The 19844-nt window shown below is 37.8% G+C and overlaps 1 protein-coding gene across 5 annotated transcripts in view; it reads right to left on the bottom strand.

Moving 5' to 3' along the window:
• CACNA2D3 (calcium voltage-gated channel auxiliary subunit alpha2delta 3) overlaps positions 1 to 19844 on the bottom strand; it is a 385680-nt gene that overhangs the window by 94666 nt on the left and 271170 nt on the right. For all 5 annotated transcript variants that reach the window (XR_001523933.2, XM_015641179.3, XM_015641181.3 and 2 more), the window contains 3 exons: positions 14011 to 14082; positions 13150 to 13230; positions 9217 to 9291 (listed from right to left, as the gene is read on the bottom strand). Coding sequence is in view for 4 of the 5 variants with exons in the window: in XM_015641179.3 (XP_015496665.1) it covers positions 9217 to 9291; positions 13150 to 13230; positions 14011 to 14082 (228 nt within the window). In the remaining variant the exon portion in view is untranslated. The remainder of the gene's footprint in view (positions 1 to 9216; positions 9292 to 13149; positions 13231 to 14010; positions 14083 to 19844) is intronic.

Genomic DNA, 19844 nt, shown 5'->3' with positions numbered 1-19844 from the left:
CTTCCTTAATTTTTCCTCATAAAGAATTGGATACCCTATATTTTCTTAAAGACAGTTCTTTCAGGAAATTCTATGGGATAAAATCCCGAGTCAACTCTCGTCTTTTGAATAAAAAAAATCCCAGTGATTGGTGTAAGTTCTGAGAAGTGATAAAGATGCAATTGAAAAGTATTTTCATGCACTTTTCTTGCCCTCTGCTAAAAAACACAATTCTTGTAACAAGGTTGTCTAATTCTCATCTACTACTATTCGACAGACGGGTAGAGAGATGCAAAGAACTTCTGCTTTTAGCACACCCCAGACTTTGAATTCAGGCAGCTCAGTTCTACAATTAATTCTTGCTATGTGACAGCCCTGATAGCCAGAGAGATAACTATAGCCAAATACTGAAGTACAAAATTTGCAGGCAATCTAATTAAATCTCAGAAGAATAACATATGAGAGGATAACATCCCAGTCATTGCCAGGGCTTGATTTCTGTAGCTATGTTTTGCAAGCCTTTCACTATGACTGCAGCTATATCAATATTATCTTTAATCTTTACAGGGAGTAACTACATCTATTCTCTGTGGCTGCACCAATTAACTGAATAAATCTTTGATTTGATTTAGTCATTCTAGTACAGAAATGGTTACAGTCAAGCTCTGAAATGCTGAGAGCGGAACAGTGTTACAGAGACATTAGCTGGGATCATTTGAGTAGAGCAAACAGCTCCTGTACTGATTCCAATGTTTAATTACATCCTCCCTCACAGATGTTGAAGAGCTTCTGGGCTATACTGCATCCTCAGACATGTGCAGATCCTTAGGCCAAGAGAAGTTCATCTTGTGTGTCTGACAGCAGAAGTAGGCTTCAAGCCCAAGGCAAACCATTAGCATCATACTGATTATGGAGTTTGTATTTATTTTAATCATATAGATTCCACACCTTACACTCAGACAGCAAAAAACAAAACCCAAAAGCAAACAAATGAAGATCTGGATAAAATACCCAAAAAAGTTCTGCAGAAAAGAATCTGAAGCATTCATGTCTTAAAAATTTATACAAGTCACAAAGCCAAAACCCCAATGGTCAAGCAAGAGTTAGGCTCTATAAGCATTCAAAGGAATGGCAAATGCACTTAAATGCATTTAGGACAGGAACTAATAAAGTATTGAGGTGTCTAACTCCTTATTCAGCAATCACACTTTAGGGGCTACTCTTTAATTGCCTACACAGGAATTCAATAACTCAGAAAAGGACAACAGAGAAAACAAAACCAGCTTGCAGGAAGGATGGGATACAAAACTTATTTGTACTTATTCTTCACAAAGATATCACTTTATTCTCAGCAGTAAATTTACATTATGCTTATGTAACCAGGGCATCAAACATCAAACATCAATGCAAGCAGATCAGATAAAAAATACTTCATAAAAGTAATGTTAAAATGTCTATTCTTCTCTAGCTTCTTTCTGGTTTTATTGCTTGACTAATTTCTTGGTAAAAGTTATTAATGGACACTGAAGCAATTCCCGAGGTTTTAAAAATATCATTCATCTATATCTTCTTCTCCCGTAGCAAACCTAATCCAACCTTTTATCTCTGATTTCCTGGGTAAAGTATAAAATGCTGATTGAAGCCTGATGCCAAACCCATCTGCGAGATTACTATAAAGCATTGAAAAAAATCATTAAGGGACCCATAGGGAAAGATAGAAACTAGGAATTCTACCAAATTACTCTGATTTAAGTACAGGAGAAAAAGAGCTAGATTTAAAATGTGTGCTGTTAATCTTTGGCTAGTATAAAATATGAGGTGGTATTATATAGCAGTTAACCCCAGGGAGGAAAAAAATAGACACTGAAAAGTGTTAAATATCTGGACTGCAAAAGAAGAAACTTTTGGTCCACTCAAAACTACAGGATAGTTCTAACTTGTTGTTTGTGAGAAAAACACATAATTTGTTTTTTCCATTAGAATGAGCTATATCTTACTCAGTATCTTTTGTTTGAGATGAGGCCAGACCCTTACAGCACTGGGTGATTCAAACAACGTGTGACGTGTGTTGCTTAAAGACTGAACCACATTTTTTCACCACCCTGTACACAACCATTTACATGTGCCATTATTAAAAACTTTGCTTTGATTTTCTTTTTTTTTTTTTAACACAAGCAGTCCCAAACCATCTGCATTGAATATGACCAGCCACGTGTTTATGGAGTCAGAGTGTAGCAATCTGATCAAGGACAGAGCAGGCTACTCCTTAACAGCTGCAATCTTGGGTCTAAGGTGATTGGAATTTCTCAGACGTGCTCCATCTGGATAACGGGGAGGTGGCAGAGGCAAAGTTGCTGTGATAGCAGCCTTGGAAGCATCACCAGATTTTAGTGAACTTGCTAAGACAAAATGTGGGATCGTCTGTGAGAAAATATTGTGGTAAGAAAGCACCTACTAAAACACAACCAAAACCTAGAGAGGTAAAATAACTTCAAGGAACAGCTCTCCATTGCCACACTACTGATGTGTACAAAAGTAAGGAATTAGTTACTGAAAAAAACTCCTCCAATCTTAAAACATAGAATCATTCAACAAAGTTTCATCTTTTTGATGAAGAGTATTTCAAAATTTCGATAATGTATTATACTCATTGGGTTTATTAATATCATCAGGCTTTGAGAATGACCCCTTTTTATTTTGTTTAGAGGAGACAAGTGTATTTATGCAAAAATATTTTGCTGAGCTTGAGTTTTTCATAACAAAATATGTAATATAATTGTTTCTATAACTGTAACTTGCACTAAGCCATCCTGCAAAAGTATACTTATCTACAAAGTCTGATTGAAAAGCTTGAATGAACAAATATCAGAGGAAAAGCAAAATTAACTAAAATTACACACTTTTCCATGCAGTTTAAAATAAACAGGCAGAGATTGTATATGCTGTATGTATTGCAATTCCTGGTCTGGGCAGTTATTCAGCTCCATCCCTTCTCTCAGACTCTGCACACTAAAGCTACCACCTGTTTATTGTCTGGGGTGGCTTTGACTGTCATGCAAAACCTGCAGCTTTTGGGGTGGAAACTGCATCAGACCTGACTTCCCATGGTCAATACAACCTTCACCAGCTCCCCCAGCACAAGCTGTTGTTCTGTCCCGCTGCTCCCACTGTGGGGACTGTGCGAGGGGGAAGTGTGATTTAAAAACAAACAAAACAACAAAAAACCCCAAACAAACAAACCAAACTACAATAGTAGTGAAAAAATCCCTTTCCTTGCTTCACCTGCTTATAACCTGATAATACAACATCACCCACAGTGACTGAGCTTTCATTCTCCACATGCTACTCAGCTCCAAAACATTCTGCCTGGGGATACATGTGAAGCAGCATTTTAATCTAAATCACTGCTGCTTGGCCTTTAAGCTCTTTATTTCATTTGGAATACTTCTTTTCTCTGCTCACATGATCCTGATTTGTCATTTCTGATACTTTAATTTCATGGTTTCCATCCAGTTTGCAACCTCAAATGATCTCTTACTGACCTGCACTTAGCCTTGAATCTGTAGAACACTAAAAGCTGTTCAGTCAAAAACCAAAGTTTCTTTCTACACACACCTCCTTAGTTTAATATTAAGAAAAGGTGATACCTTGATTCTCTCAGGAAAATAGGAAAAAGAACTTCCCTGTGCAAAGACAGGTTTTCATGACCAACCTATTATTTAAGATGTTAATCTGGAAGTTCCTAGGTTATGGTTGGTAGTAAAAAACAGTTATTCTGGATGGGTTCTCCATGACAGATGGCAATGAAGAGTTGTTGCACTATAAAATTTGCAGAAATACTGCAGAGAAAAGCTGAAAACAGGAGTCAAGTCATTTGCTAGGGAAAAGAGAATAACTTAGTTCTAAATTTCCAGGCAGAGAAAAAGAAGGAGCTATTAGATGTGCCATGTACACAGGAGAACCATCTGACAAAACGATAGAAGAAAATAGTTCTTACACCACAGGTATTTAACCAACCTTGTCTACTTCCCCTCCTAATGTGTGTTCTCTTTTCAAATGGTGCAGTAATGTTTAAAATGATAAAGCAATATGGAAATATACAGGGTGAAGTAAAAGTCAATACCAAACTCCAGCTTTAGGTCCCACACCTTGAGCCTGGCCAAGAAGTTCATCTCTGAGCACACATTCTCAGGTGGATTGCAGTTAATTATCACAGCAACATGGATGTGATTTACTCCACTGAAGAAAACAACCCCTTTATTTGGGATTTTATTTGCATTCTTGGGATTTATCATTTGGGATTATGTAAAACTGGCAGCTGCTTATAATTATTTGGGGTTTGAGTAGAAATAATTAAAAACATCTGCCTTTATCTTAATACTACCAGACTTAAACCCATGAGCTCAGTTATACCTAACTTCAAAGCTGAAAGCAAAGAATAAAAGAAAGCTTCGCATATTGCTAACAAATTTTCAGCGATTCATTTATATGTACGACCAGTTATTCAACAGCCTTCAAACCTTTAATTATCTTTTAAATATATGTAATTTTGCACTTCTAATTAGCTAGCAATTTAATGCTCTCACAGGGATTCAGATGGGCTGTCTTTTTTGAAATGTAAACTCCAATAGGAATAATCATTGGCATTCAAGTGATTGAATTCTTCAGTTATTTAAATGAACGTGAGGCATTTACACTGCTCAAATCATTTAAATATTCTGCTGTCAGCTACAGCTGTAGAGTTTTATGGAGTCAATGAATAAAGCAAGGGTAAGTGTAGGTTATCTTACGTTCCAGGCAGGACTCCCCAGAGAGAAATGAGATTTGCTGCTTCTGAAAGGCTAACACTGCTTAAGTGGGGCATTAATGTTTCCCCTGACACTCAGATTTCTCTGTTTTTCTATATTAGAAGAAACAAATTTTCTCAAAATTTACAGCTACAAAAGACTTAATACTGATCTAGAATCTTCCAACACCCCAGGTCCTTCGGCTTAACACAACACATGGTGACAGTTCACATTCTAAGGCTGAAATGGGAACTTACTCAGGCACCTCAACCACCAACATATTTTGGTGAGGGCATTTCAATATTGTATAAAGGCTTTAATTTCTAGCTGTAACTTTCCCAATCAAGACTGATCAAATTAAAAATGTGTATCCTTCTATAGGAAGCAAGGCATCAACTGAATTAATTTACAGTGTAAGAGCATTCACAAACAACCATTCATAAACCCCATTACAAGCCTTCCATAGCTTATACTGAGTAAGAATAAATGTCCCAATCTTCTTAGAGACAGAGGATTTTGATTTAAAACCAGAAATATTACAAAATCTTCAGTAATCAGGGATATTATTAAATTAATTCATAAATCAGAACACATTTTTAACCTCAGATTTATTTTTAATAATGGTAGAATATAAATAAAAGATGCAACTTTATTCAAGAACATATGCATTTGTCTTTAAATGCATATTTTCTTTAATTAAGAAACTCATGCTCCTTGTTCAGGAACTCTGAGTATTCTACTCTAAATGAACCTAGTAATTACTGAAAAAAACCCAACCCAGTTCCACTCCCTGAACAAAAATACAAATCCCATTGCTAGCTATGAATCAAAAAAGCCACGGACCTCAGAAAAACTGGTAGCAACCTTGCTATTATTTATTGAAAACCACACAAACATTAGGGCTGAGAGGCAACAGCACAAACCCCTAATACCAGATAAGGGTCACCATGGTGGGGATCTGTGACTGTGTCAGACATTCATCTTCCAGGGACATTCCTTAATTTCTCTGCAATCCTGCTACACTTCCCTAAGACAGCAGTTTTCCCCTGGCACCAGCCTTGAACAGCCTGCAGGGTGATAGTTGCAGCAATGACCAGTCAGCCACAATTAATGTGGTGCTTGTTTCTAAGGGCATATCTAAGGGATAAAACGTATTTATCCCGTTTCTCATTCTTCCTTTGCAATCAGTAAACTCATTTCTCTGGCAAACGGCAACGTCATCACCATGACATATTTTCATTTTAAAATCTAACAGTGTAACACCTGGCCCAGTTAAGAGGCTCCTGAAAAACAGATTAAATCTGCCATGATCACAAATGAGAAAGACTGTGTCCTCACGCTCACATTTCAATACAGGTAAGAAGCCTCTGCACCAAGTCAAGAAAAATCTGTAAATTCACTTTTGAACTCCCAAAAAATTTATTATTTTTTTTTATTAGCAGTTGGTCGTGGTTTTCAACGGAATATAAAATTTCAGATTACATCACACAACTGAAAATATTCTCTCATGGAAAATAAAATACAACTCTGTAAAAATATAGACTTTTAGTCAAAGTCAGTATAGAGGAGCATTCTGATACAATAGTATTTAAATAAAAAAAATAATAATAAAAAAAAAAAAAATTCCATCAGCTACAGTCTACAGATTTGCCATTGGGATAGGAAAGAAGACTTGAAAATGGCATAATTAAAAAAAAAAAAAAAAAAAAAAAAAAAGAGAGAGAGAGAAAGAATGAGAGAGAGAAAGAAAGAGAGGAGGAAAATAATTAAACTAAAAATTCAAGTAAAATTAAGCGAATGTTTAAGAGGGCGAGAGGCGCGGAGGGCGGGCGGGTGCCCAGGTGGACCCCGAAGCACCGCGGGCCCCGAGCCTGGGCGGGGCTGTGGCGCCCCCTGCCGGCCGCCGCCCCACGCTGCAGCCGCGGGCCCACGGGCAGCGGGCGGGAAAGGCCCGCGGGCCTCAGAGCCGCTGCCCGGGATCCCCAGCCCCGCTGCCCGGGATCCATAGCCCCGCTGCCCGGGATCCCCAGCCCCGCTGCCCGGGATCCCCAGAGCCGCTGCCCGGGATCCATAGCCCCGCTGCNCCGCTGCCCGGGATCCATAGCCCCGCTGCCCGGGATCCCCAGCCCCGCTGCCCGGGATCCCCAGAGCCGCTGCCCGGGATCCATAGCCCCGCTGCCCGGGATCCCCAGCCCCGCTGCCCGGGATCCCCAGAGCCGCTGTCCGGGATCCCCAGCCCCGCTGCCCGGGATCCCCAGCCCCGCTGCCGCGCTCTGTTGTTGGTTTGTGTGCCACCACTCATGGCCCTACTGATGCCTGAAGGGAAAGGTTCTCTCTGGTCCCTCTGTGGCACTGGTGGAAGGTGCCGCTGCAGCCGCCTCAGCCAGCCCCGCTGAGCACTAGGGAGCACCTTCCTCCCCTCCCTGCAATCCCTGCCGTGAGCACCCAACCCGCCAGCCTCACCGAAAGCCAAATTTATTCAAAAAAACAGCAGAATCAGGAGGCGAAATCCCCCCAAAAAGCATTTTTAAGTATAAACCCAACAGAATAATCAGCACAAAAATGCAGCCGGCTGAATGACTACACACACTGCACAGTGTTAGATAAAAATCTGGTGTAGCGGGAAGTGTTCTGTGCTGTTTGCTATCCTGCCTCTCTGCTCTGTGTCCCACAAGACAATGCCTTAAAAAGCAGTACATCAGCTCCAGAGCTAATAGATAGGGGGTTAGGAACTCAGGAATTCAGTAATATTCTAGTTTTACATCACTGCCAGAAAATATAACCACAGGATAAACCAGAGTGGATCAAGTCAGTAATCAATGAGACTTTGAATGTAAATCTAAGACAGAAATACTTCTGGAGAGTATATTTTGTGAATTATCTAATTCCAGATCTACAGGCCTATTTTCACATAGATATTGTCGCAAATTTTGTGGAATTTTGCAATGGTATCAGGATTTGGCCTGCAATATTAAACCAAGGGCCCAGGCCAGCAATCACTTCACTCTCAAAAACTCCACTGAAGTCAACAGGAGACTCTCATTACCCACCACTGACAGAACCCAGAGGTAAAAATGACTCTTCCAAAAACCCAAAATGAACAGACTATGAATATATCACAATAAGTTCCCCTAGCTGACAGCTTATGGGCTACTGACCAACATTTTGATTTTAAAAAGAGATTCCGATGTATAAGGTAATGAAGTAAGTGCCTTCAAGATGTACATTTGGTGAGGGATAGTAAAGCAAACCAGCTTTTGCCTCACTAAAGCAAAACATCAGAAATTAGGAGGAGGGTAAGACCCTCTGTCCACCTAACTTAGAGCTATCCAGAGTTCCTGGACCTCACTACCTTCTGTTTTATAAAATAACTATTATATAGTGAATAAATACTAATAATTTTGAAATAAGTAATTTTCCCAAAGAGAAAGGGACACTACAGCAAAGACAAGAGTTATCAAACTCCTGTGATGTAGTGGGAGAACTTTCAAATACATTCCTGTGGCTTGCAAACCTGGGATGTCAGATTCACCCGTTAAAGCTTCCTTGTTGCACTTTTCATTAAGTTCTACTCCAGTTAAAAACCAAACTAAGTGCAAATATAAATGTTAATTTAGTGTGTAATTCCTAGCCCGAATCTTAGAAAGACAAATTATTTTGCCTGGTGAAGACTTGAGATATGCTAATGACTTAATAAATCAAGCTTGTCAATAATTTTATTTTCAAATTAAATTATCCACCCGGTTAATATTTCTGTTTTCTACTGAAATATTGTTGAAATTGGAGGTTGCCAGGAGTTGCAGCATGAGGAACACATGTGGCAGCCATGTGGACACAGCAGTGGAACCATTAATGCCAGTGCTTTGCTAGGAGCCAGTGGTGATGGAACACTTGACAGTGCTGTTCCTAAACAATGATGCAACCAGGAATGTACCAGCCCTCTGGGGTGTTAACTTGATAAACATTTGCAAAACAGTAACTTTATTTTTCTTGCTGTGATTAGTGCAAACATGGTGATAAGGGAAACTAAAGGTAAAATTTGCTGCTATTTCTCTTTTAGTACAGAAAATCCCTAGTGCTCCTATTTTGCTTAAAAATATGCTTTACTGAAATTTCTGCACATATATTAAATTAACTTTAACACTTTAGCATGACAAATAGGGGTTATTACACAACACTAGAGCATTCCAACATTCCATTTCAATGTAAAATGAACATAATTATAGCAATTTTTGGCTTTGCTATTTTGCAGTAATGGACGTCTGCATGTTTTGCAGAAGCAGCTTGTCTATTTATTTTCCTAGGGTTTTTTTTTCATGCTAACTGTTGTTTCCAGAGGTAAATTCCATTTTACTTAATTTTTAATGAAGGCTATTCACACTAGGGAAAAAAAAAAAACAAATGCAACACATACAGCTAAATAAAATAGATCAGTAAAGAGCATTCTTACCAAAGGCCTAAGTTCTGGATGAGTCAAAATATATCCATTGTTTGTAATTGCAAAAGCATATCCATGAATACCTAACTGTAAAAGTAAATGAGAAAGAAATACTAATTAGCATGGTCCCAGTAAACCCTTGAACAAAAAATCAGGCAATAATTCAGCTATCCAGGGCACCTGGATATCCAAACACAGCACAACCTTTATCCACACATATGCTGTAACATAGGCAAAGATCCTTGACATTTTGTGCAAATGAGAACCTGTCATTGTGATGAATTCAGCATAGAGCACAATTTTACACTGTCAGAAACTCTGCTGTCCAGGGCACAGGGTGTGTGACAGAGTCAGTCATTATATATATATATATACATATATAATATAGCTATGTATGAGATGCCTTAGCATGTGGCAATACAGAACATGGGCCAGGGCAAAGGGGTGCTGGAATATCATAAATTCCCCTATTCCCAGGAGTGCACAGTTTTCCTCACTTGTTGTTAAAGAGCCACATAAAGGTGAGGAAAGTGCAGCTACAGTGAGCAACAGTAACCTGTCATATGTGATAGTTACATCTTCCCATCTTAAAGGATCTCTGTTATTTCCAGTTCAGCTTGAGACACAGAAGGCAGCTCTTTCTGCTAAAGAATTTCCTCTAAGTTTACATCTTTGTACCAAGTGGAACTGTGGGAGATTCCTTGAGAGCAATGAGACGCTTGATGAGGCCCAACAATGCCCAAATTTAGCATTGTACTTATTTAAATAAAAATACTGGTCTGTTTAACAATATGCTTATTACACAGCTGATTGCATCCACTGAATGCAATAAATGTACCTTTAAATCCTTCATGTGGTTATACAAACATCCTCTCTTAGCATAACCTTGCTGCTAATGTAGGCTTTTTCTACAGGTTCAGTATGTATCTTTTGCCATGCAAAGAGCATCTTCCTATCCTTATTTAGCCATTTTTTCAATTCCTCAGACAATAGAACATCCAGTGTATTTTTATTCAACTACCTTGATACACTATGGTATTAATTAAAAAAAAAAAAAAAAGAACTTGAAACTCCAGCACTATCTTGCTTTGATATTTACAGTTCTCACTACTAAATCTTGTTATTTTACTTAAGTGCATTCTTAAATGCTTTGCTGAAGTGGGTCTTTAGGAGTTTGTCTGACACAAAGCAACTTGAGTAAGGCTGAAAAGTCTGAATCCTTTCTAAGAGGCAAAAGGGAGAACAAGCCTATTGTATTCTGTGATTTTTCTGGAAATAGAAACCAGAGTGTGATATTATGGCAAGGTCACAGGTAAAACATTCCAGGTTAATTTATAGTGTCTCCGTGTGAATGGTTGTGTATGGTCAACTGTATCTGCCACACAGAGGATTGTTTCATAAATTAGTGGTTTTCCTATAGCAATAAACTTCAGTGAGAGCAATAGAAGGTTATACGTTCTTGGCTTCTCTTCATAAAGGAGGGATAACCAAAATAATAACAGTGGACATATTTTAACTATTATAGTGTGACAAGGGAACGAGCTGTTGGCTAAATATCAGATCTCAAGTGTAATTGTCTGTGTTGATAACTGCAGAATGACATCCAGGCAATGGAAGTCAGGTAAGGAAACAAATGTGGGTGGTATATTTCACAGAAAAAAAGAATTTGCCTGTTTGAGGCCTACACAGGATCTGAGGGTAGCATTTTATCATGTTGTGTGCAATGTGTGAAACTGCACAGTCTCTGCAGTGTCTGAGAGATGTTACCACTTACAGCAGCACTGTCATTTAAAACCTTGAATTCTGTCTCTAAATCACAGATTCAGAAACAAAAATACCTTATTTTAACTGTCGTAAAACGTCACATGTAAGTCAAGTATTACCAAATCCAACCCCACCTTATTCAGGAGAAACTGCCACTGACATCTGGGGATGTTTAGTCAAGGTAACAACTGTTGCAAAGAGCTTATTGCTATTATTCATCTTCCTCAGCATAAAATCCACCTCATCCAAGCTGAGAGGATTCCAGGCCAGCAGACTTCTATTTTCAACCATCATTTTATATCCCTGTGTGAATTTTTTGTCACGTGTTGCCTCTGCAGGAATGGGCCCCAGGGGTGATTATGGTCTTGCAATTGCAGAGTCTTTGTTTAGGGCATGTGGGACTGGAAGTTATAACTCAAGTGATCTCACTAACCCAACTGCATTGCATGATATTGGGGCCTCCTGTAATAATCCTCTCTTTCAGTACATCCTGCAATATAAAACATACCTTCAAATAAAAACCTAATATTCAGCAAGAGGATCATATATTACTTCCATAGAAAACTAATTCTTAAAAAAAATATTTTCTGAATCAGTCTCAATCTGTTCCAATATCCATTATTTGGGCCTCCTACTCTTTCTAGATTCTCATATTCAGACTATGTCCTAATCTTACAGATTATTTAGGAGTAACATCACAGTTACTTGGCCTTTCCTATCCAGCCATGTACAGACAAGCTTTTATTTCTGCAGGTACTACAACGTTGTTCTTCCATCTCACTACAAATGAAACTTGCTTTCCCCACAGCTCCTTACAGGCAGCTCCAAAGATTGTGGCCATTGCTCCAAATTTAGCAAAATCTTTCTCCTTTCTCCTCTACCTTCTACTGATTCGGTATTTCTGCATGCACAGAAGTATAGCATAAGCTTCTGTTAGCAAATGGTGGTGGTGTGTGCACTGAGAGAGCTCCCTGCTATTTATTCTGAGCAGCAATGTCTCTGTCATTGTGCTTTGATATCAGTGTGGAGTCACCTGCTGTCTCTTCCCATTGCCTGCAGCTTTTTTTCACCTGGGACAGCCTCTCTGTGCTTGGTTTGCACAGCCCCTGTGCTGGTGGGATCCAGGTCACAGGAATTTACTCCAATTTACCTTGTCAATATTATTGTCACTCTTTTTCAGGCATCATTTTTATCAAGTTCTTGTTTAATTTAAACTTCCCAGTTACTGTATATTGATCCAGAAAATCATTTGGTGAATCCTAATGTATTCAAACTAGAATTAAAATTGATAGGAGGAATTTTATGTAAGAATATTGGAAGGCACTCACAAGTCAGTTTCTTCCTACACTCTCTTAGAAATCACTAAATGACAACATGTCAGACAATTAAGAGACAATTTGTATGATACATAAATTTATGATCAGTACAGGTGCTGTCAAACTGCACCTATTCCAGTGGCCTCTTTAGCAAAGGCTGTCTACAATATTGTGTTACATGCTTGTTAGTCATGCAAAAAAAATCCACTAGGAATGAACTGCAAAATATTAATTTAATTTTCATTTGTGAATAGAAGAGTACTATAGTAAAATATTTCAGACATGGAGAAGTAATGAAATGCTAATGTACTGCATCAAATTTAAAAGAAAAGTAGTTACATTTTGTGTTTTACTGAATGAAACACATTTCACAAGATATATAGTGGTTCAAATTTTGAAAATTTCTATGATAATTAATTTTTAAGAATTTTATTGTAGAGTTGTCACTGGGACAAGAAGAATTACACACAAACAGAAAGCCTAAAGCCACATTAAGGATAGGTTTTCATTTAAATTTATGTAATTTTTTAGCTTTTTTTATTAATATTTTGACTAATTTCTGACTATATTTCATAGTTTGATAACTTCATTAATTTTGTAATTAAATTGATTTTAATATGGGCAGTATTTAATACTACCATTTAAACCACACTGATTCACAATCATGTGAAGATCAGGCCATATTTTAACTTAAGTTTTAAAAATGGCACTTGCTCTCAGACACTACAGTGGTAAAATTCCTGAGGAAAATGGGTGAAATAATGGAGCTATGTAAGTATAAACAATAAAAACATATTAAATGAATTATGTTATATTTGAGACGTTATACTGAATAGAAATTATATATACACCATTTGTGTATTACCTTGTACTTTGGAATAGTTTTTAAAAGCTCTTTAACAGGAACATCTGTGCCAACTACTCCCAGGAGAATCCCTTTAGACCTCTGAAAAGAACAATAAAAGATGCACTCAGAACCACAATAATAAAAAACATTCTCACCACTTATTTCACCTCGCAGCTACACTGCAGAGCTGAATAGATAACAGACAGATCATTTTAAAAGTGAGGAAGGCAGACACTGGTACAACTCAGCTGATCAAGCAGTAATTAAATCACTAATATTGCTCCTTTCTGCTTTATTGACAATTCACATAGAAAAGGCATGCAAGGTTTTGATAACTGGTGAGTCCCTCTACTGAAATCTTTCACATGCAAATAGGTTTTAAATTAAAAACTACTGTTAAAAATATGTTACTTCTCTCTTTCCCAATTTTTCATACCATTTGATGAACAAAAGAGAAAGATGAAGCATTAAGGGGAAAGTATACTTCAGTTTCTTTAACAATCTGTTGAATTACTAAAGATAAATAGATACATCTATAGTAGACATAAAACTAATTAAATTCTCAGTTATATTGGAGCAAAAAGGAAAATTATATAGAATATTTGCTACAAAAAAGTAATACAGAAGTAAGAAAGCTGTAAGGCCCAGTGTCATCTGAGATTTTCACTTTGACATGGGCTTTCATCATTTTACCATGGTTTCTAGAGTATAGGTATTTGATATTATTTGTCCACATTTTTATGGTAATAAAGGGATAATAACTGCAGACAAAATAAGAAGAAAAAAAAATAGAGTTGGCTAAAATCTTATTAGATTCCTGAAAGCAACTTCACATCGGTCACACCATTATCACATAACAGAAATAATCGGAGTACTTACAGTCTCATTTTGCTTACTAAATACAGGCATGGCAACAGTTGTCATCAACACCAATCCCTGATCATCAGCAAGCTATATTTGAAAAAGAAACACTATCTCTGAGAACTACAGGGCAATTACAAGCATGTGATTGCAGTTTTGAATGACATTATTTCCATTTTAAACGAGACAAGGCAGTTTATCCAGATGTCACTGACGCTTTACTCCCAGCCCAGCCTGGAAGCAGCTGTGCCCATCCCAATGCAGGCAAGATGCCTCCTCATCCTCTGTCCTACTGCAGTCTGCTCTGAGGAGCACCAAGAGCAGCAGCAAAGCAGCCTGAGCTCTGCTCCACATCCCTCCCACTGTCAGCTCTGCCAAAGCTGCCTCGGGCTGTTTTCTCCCTGCAAAGAGCAAGAGGCCATGAGGTGTGTGTGCTTTGTTGTGGTGCAGAGACCAGAATGGAGATCCGAGATCTCGGTTCCCACGGCAGCACAGAGGATGACAACCAGTGAGGATCCCAGGAGCACCTCTGCTCCAGCTGTTTGCTGGACAAAGAGGTGCCATGAAGCATTAGTTGATTCTGCACATCAGGTTTCAACTGATTTTTCTAGGTTAGGGAGAAATCATCTCCTGACCTTGGTTCCATTCAAAAGAAGCACGTAGGATGTTTAGCACTGGCCACAGTGAGAGTGCTCAGATTGTCTCCTCCCTGCTCAGACTGCAGCTCTGCCCTGAGGCAGCTCAAGCAGGAGGTGGAGAGTTATTGTCCAATCCTTTCTGTCCCCAGGGACAGATATTATAGCTGAAGAGGTTTATCCAACATTTGAAAGTGTGACACGGTTCTGATCTCAAGTGGAGATTTTGTAGAGCACAAATTCTGCTTTGCTGCAGCTGTATTCAGCCAGCTGGATGCAGCAACAGGGATGATCTTGCTGAGCAATACTGTAGGTGACAGTCATGCCTAATTGTGGCTGTGACATTCTCCTATCACTCATATTTCTATCATGTTTTCTGCACTCAGGTAAAACTTCTAATTCTTGTTCTTTTTAGAACTTTGGAATTTTTTTTTTGCTTTGTTTGTGTTTACAAAGGTTTTCTTACAATGAAGGAATAGAAATTGGCTCCCCACATTCTCAGAAAACAATTCCTACGTTATGAGAAAGATACCTTATGAAGCATATTCCACGTTAACAAATCAGACAAACAAAATCTAGAAAATTATATGTTCTGCATCTCCCAATCTTCTTCAGGGGGATTTTAAGTTTCTTAAACAAGTATATTTCCTGAGGCATTGCACTATCTCATGGTGAGAAGGAATGTTTGCAGACATTAGACAGAAACACAAATGGGGTTTAGAGTCAAGAAGGTTTACATCTGATAAGGAATCACTAGGGATATGAGGTGGAACAAACTTATGATCATATTTCCTTTTTTTTTTTTTTTTTTTCCTTGTTAGCAAGAAGAGATAATTCTAACCCCAATATAATCCTTGATCTATCAAGGAATAGTAAATTATTAAACAAACAAGAAAAAACCAAACACTTGGCAAAACACTGTGGGTTCAAAGGTTGCATTTAAAACTCAAATGCAGCCAAACCAATGTAGGAATTTCCTCTTCTTGGCCAGAGTAGTAGAGTCAAGCACACTGACATGATTTGTGTGGAGAGGAGCCCAGGAAGTGGAAAAGCATTCTGCTGATTACGAGGTGATATTTTGGAGCACTTAGTGATTTTATATGATTGCCCTGGGTAGGCTTCTCTGACATCATGTTCTTGTCAAGTGCCAGGACAGTATTAATTTACAAGTCCCCTCACTCTCAAGATATTACTAAAAACAATTCAATGGATAGGGTAAAGCCAAGGGACTGTCAGTAGAGTTTTAGGGTGTTTGAAATTCTTTACATGGAGGAAAAAAAACCCCACAGTCTGGAGCTCCTGGGAATTTATGAAAGAACTGCTCATTAACTCTCAAAACTGACTATGGAAGCAGGCAAGAGTGATTGCTCTATAATTTTGTTATCTACAAGTACCAACTAGAGTTGGCTGCTGCAATCATTTCTATAGAATTGCAACTGTATAATCCAGCATGTTTGATTTTTTATTTGTTTGGCAGATGAGCAGGTTGTTGACCACTTCCATAAGTGGAGTCAGCAAATAGCTGGATGAGCAGGGACTCATATTTACAATGTTTTCCTGAGTCACTGCTCATCATAATGTAGTTAGTATCTAGTTTAAAATGATGAATGTAGGAGACAGCATCAATGATTTGCCCCAGAGTGGTAACAGTTTTAGGTGGGCAACTACTCAAGGGCTATGGACACTCAGTTGATAAAATGCTGAGCAAAAAATAACAAACCTTTGAAAGAAAATAAAATCTCAAGAATGAGGAAAAAATGTGTTCCCAGGCTAAATGTCTCTTGGCTGTTTAGAATAAAGAAACAAAACATACTTTCTGAAAAAGGTGCAGATCTCTAATGCCTAGTGATAATAGTTTTATAATTGGAGAGAAAATTCCCTTTAGAAATAGATTTATCTACAACAGTTTGCCTTTTAATTCCTCACTGTACACAGTTACCCCCCTTCAGAACAACCCCAAGCAGATCTTCCCAAAAACAAATAAAAATCATCCTCTCAGCATGAGGCCACTTAGAGTTTAGCCTCCCACCCATCCATCTCTCAGGGCAATGAGTGAGGCAGGCTCCAGAATTAAACCAGACACACATATACAGGAAAGAATATAAACATTTTCTGAGGAATTAAAGAAAGAGGAATTTGAAAACTGAAATGTCTTCCTTGGGAGTGTATAGTCAAGAAGAGTTACAATGGGTTGTCCAGAACTTCTGACACACCTGCTCAACCCACTCCCCCTTCTTCCTTTGCCCACTCTCTATAGAGGTGGTTCACAATGTTCTGTCTTCTGTGACCACTGCACTTTTATGTGCTGATCAAAGTCATGAGGCAGGCTGGAAGCCTCAGAGAATTGGAATTTGTGTTTTATAAGGACTAAAAGAATAAGGAATAGCTGTTATTTTGGCATAGACTCAAGTTATGGTCTGGGACAATATAGAAACCTGTGTGAGCATCTTACTGATGATATTTCTGTGTTTGACACACAGAGTAAATGCTAAAAAACCCTTTATTGCAAAATAATTACATGAAGTTTGTAAGCTGTCAATTCAAAAATATTATTAAAAGTCAGTTTGCTTGTTGAGGAACGTGTGAGAGAAATTTGGAAACTAAAGACTCCAATTAACATGCAAGTGAAAATTTTAATGTGGTTTTCTGATTAGAAACTAAATATGCATTACAAAACAAAGACAATAGCATCTCATGAGGAGAAAATAGATCCAAATGAATGCTAAATCAAACTGTTTACTTTATGATTATTTTTTTACTCCATTAGATTCCACTTAAATGTAATAATGTTACAAAAGTGCTAAAATCACTAGTCACGCACTTCAGTGAAACCACAGCTTTCCAAATTTTCTATTCCCAATGACAGTTAATTCAACTCTTCAAAGTAAAATGTAAACTATGCAGGGAATGATAAATGATCCTCCCAAAAGGCTGAAAGCATCAAGATATGAGGAGGGCACAGAACTACTCATAGAAGTTAAGGATAACACAGAAAGAGAGAAGAAAGCTGTCAGGAACTTCTGTGCAATAAATATCATTAAAACATTTCTATATTGAGGAAGTATGGTTCCATTCATGAGAGAATCATTAAAAAAAATTCTTAAATGTTCCTAAACACAACTCTCTGCTTCTGATTTGTGCACCTAATTTATTCACATCTACCTTTTCACTCAAGCTAAGTAGAACAAAACATCACAGCAGGAGTAGGGCAAAAGCTTTTGAATCCTGCTGTGTTTGCTCAGGAAAGCAAGTAAAGCTTTCCTACTTGGAAACAAAACACCTTTTTGAACTATTAAGGAAAAATGGCTTTTGCTCTTCAGTGCATACAAAAAGCTGTTTAACATAACAGTTTCAAAGATAAAGGTCATTTTGGAAATCAAAATGAAAAAATTTGAAAAGTGGTAAATTTGAGTTATTATTTTATCTTACTGCCATTTTCACAGCCCTGTGGGATGGCTACGTAAAAACATGCATAAAAGAAACACAAAGGACAAGTAAAATTCGTATGAATTTGTTTCATTTGTCTGGTAGCAATTCTTCCTTTTAGATACATTAACTCTTCTTATACATATTTTGTTCTGAAAGTAACATAACCAGACTAAATCAAAGTATTCCTTGAAACTGGTGAGTTTTTGGTTGGTGTTTTTTGTCTGGTTGGGTGGGTTGTTGGTTTCATTTGGTTTTGTGGTATTTTCTATTTTAACTATAGGGCATATCACAAAGATCTTTTCAAGACAAATATCATGGTGCATATCATATCCACCTTAAAACCATCGTTATTCATTTCACCTGCTCTCCAATTCTGAATTTACACCAGTTTGGCTAAGAGCAGATGGCATAAGAGTAACAGGTTTAATTGTTATTTAACTGCTGTAGACAGTTGAAAACCTACAGGTCTTCAAACTCAATAGCTAATCACCACAGAACACTGATTAAACACTGAAAAGACTGAAGCCAAATTGTCCCACATATAAGAGAAAACACATTTCATCAAGATAGTGAAGTATTTATAATAGATATGAAATATTAAAGGTAAACTTGAAATGCCACATTTTTCTTCAGATCACTCAAAGATTAAAGTGAACATGTTTAGAGAGACATGACTGTTTGAAATGTTTATAGAGAAAACATATGCAAGATGATACATAGATTCCAACAAAAATACAGTACAAGTTCAGACACCACATGGCAAAACAGTGACTAAGTCATTCATGAAGGCATGCACCAGCCCTGTGCTGCTTCCCTTCACCTTGCAGAGAGCAAGAGAGATTCTCTTGGTTTGTTCATAAGCTGCCTGGCCACCCTTATTAAAAGGCATATTTCTTGCCTGAAGTTATCAAAAGCCCAGGAGGATTACTTGTACCTGTCCCCCCTCCCCATCCCATTCCTTCCTTCCCACCTCTATCCTCTTTCTCTGCACAAAAGTAATACACAGTCAACTAGACTGAAGTCAGCTATGTGTGCATATAAAAATGTGTGGCTTTAGTTCTGCATTTGTTTGATCCAGGGGTAAAAATCACTGAAAATTGGCAACTTGGACCATTTATGAAAATTGTGTTTGTTAACCACAAACTTGAGTAATTTGTGACAGATTATTCAGATTTGTGGCCATCAGAACAGGTAATACAGAACCACATGGCACAAACTGACAAGCAGCTTGTACTTCCTGCACCAGCACATTGCAGTCTGACTCTCTTCTTTCTGCAAACTGTTAAGAGAAGCATTTGGCACAAACATTTAGACAAGCAGGTGAAAATGAAAAAGCCAAAGTTAGCTACCCTAGCCACTCTTTTGGTCCTTCTACTTTTCCAGAAAGCTGTACACAAAATATTTATTGAAACCTTTTATTTCAAGAAAAGGTTTTTATTTTTTTTTATTAAAAAAAAACAAAAAAACCAAACAACACAAACCAAACATTTTTTTGGTACCATGTTCTGCAACTATCAAAGCATGAACAAACCACGGACATAGTCCAGTGTCATAAAGTAGCATATTACTTTCAGGTTTGAAATAGAATTTTCTGAGCTCCATGAGCAAGGGATTTTCAAATACATCATAAAAATAAAGCCTCCCATCTTCATATTTCTCCCTTTTTAAACTAAAAAGTGGCTGAGATATGTTAGTGAAGTTCTAAGTTCTGTGGATGCCCTCACCATTCTTCAAAAGCTATGAAGTGAAAGATCACTTCTCTTATTGCTTTCATTAAAAAACTGAACT

This window comes from Parus major, chromosome 12, assembly GCF_001522545.3.
Source record: "Parus major isolate Abel chromosome 12, Parus_major1.1, whole genome shotgun sequence".
NCBI lineage: Eukaryota > Metazoa > Chordata > Aves > Passeriformes > Paridae > Parus > Parus major.
This window is presented reverse-complemented; position numbering and strand designations above follow the sequence as displayed.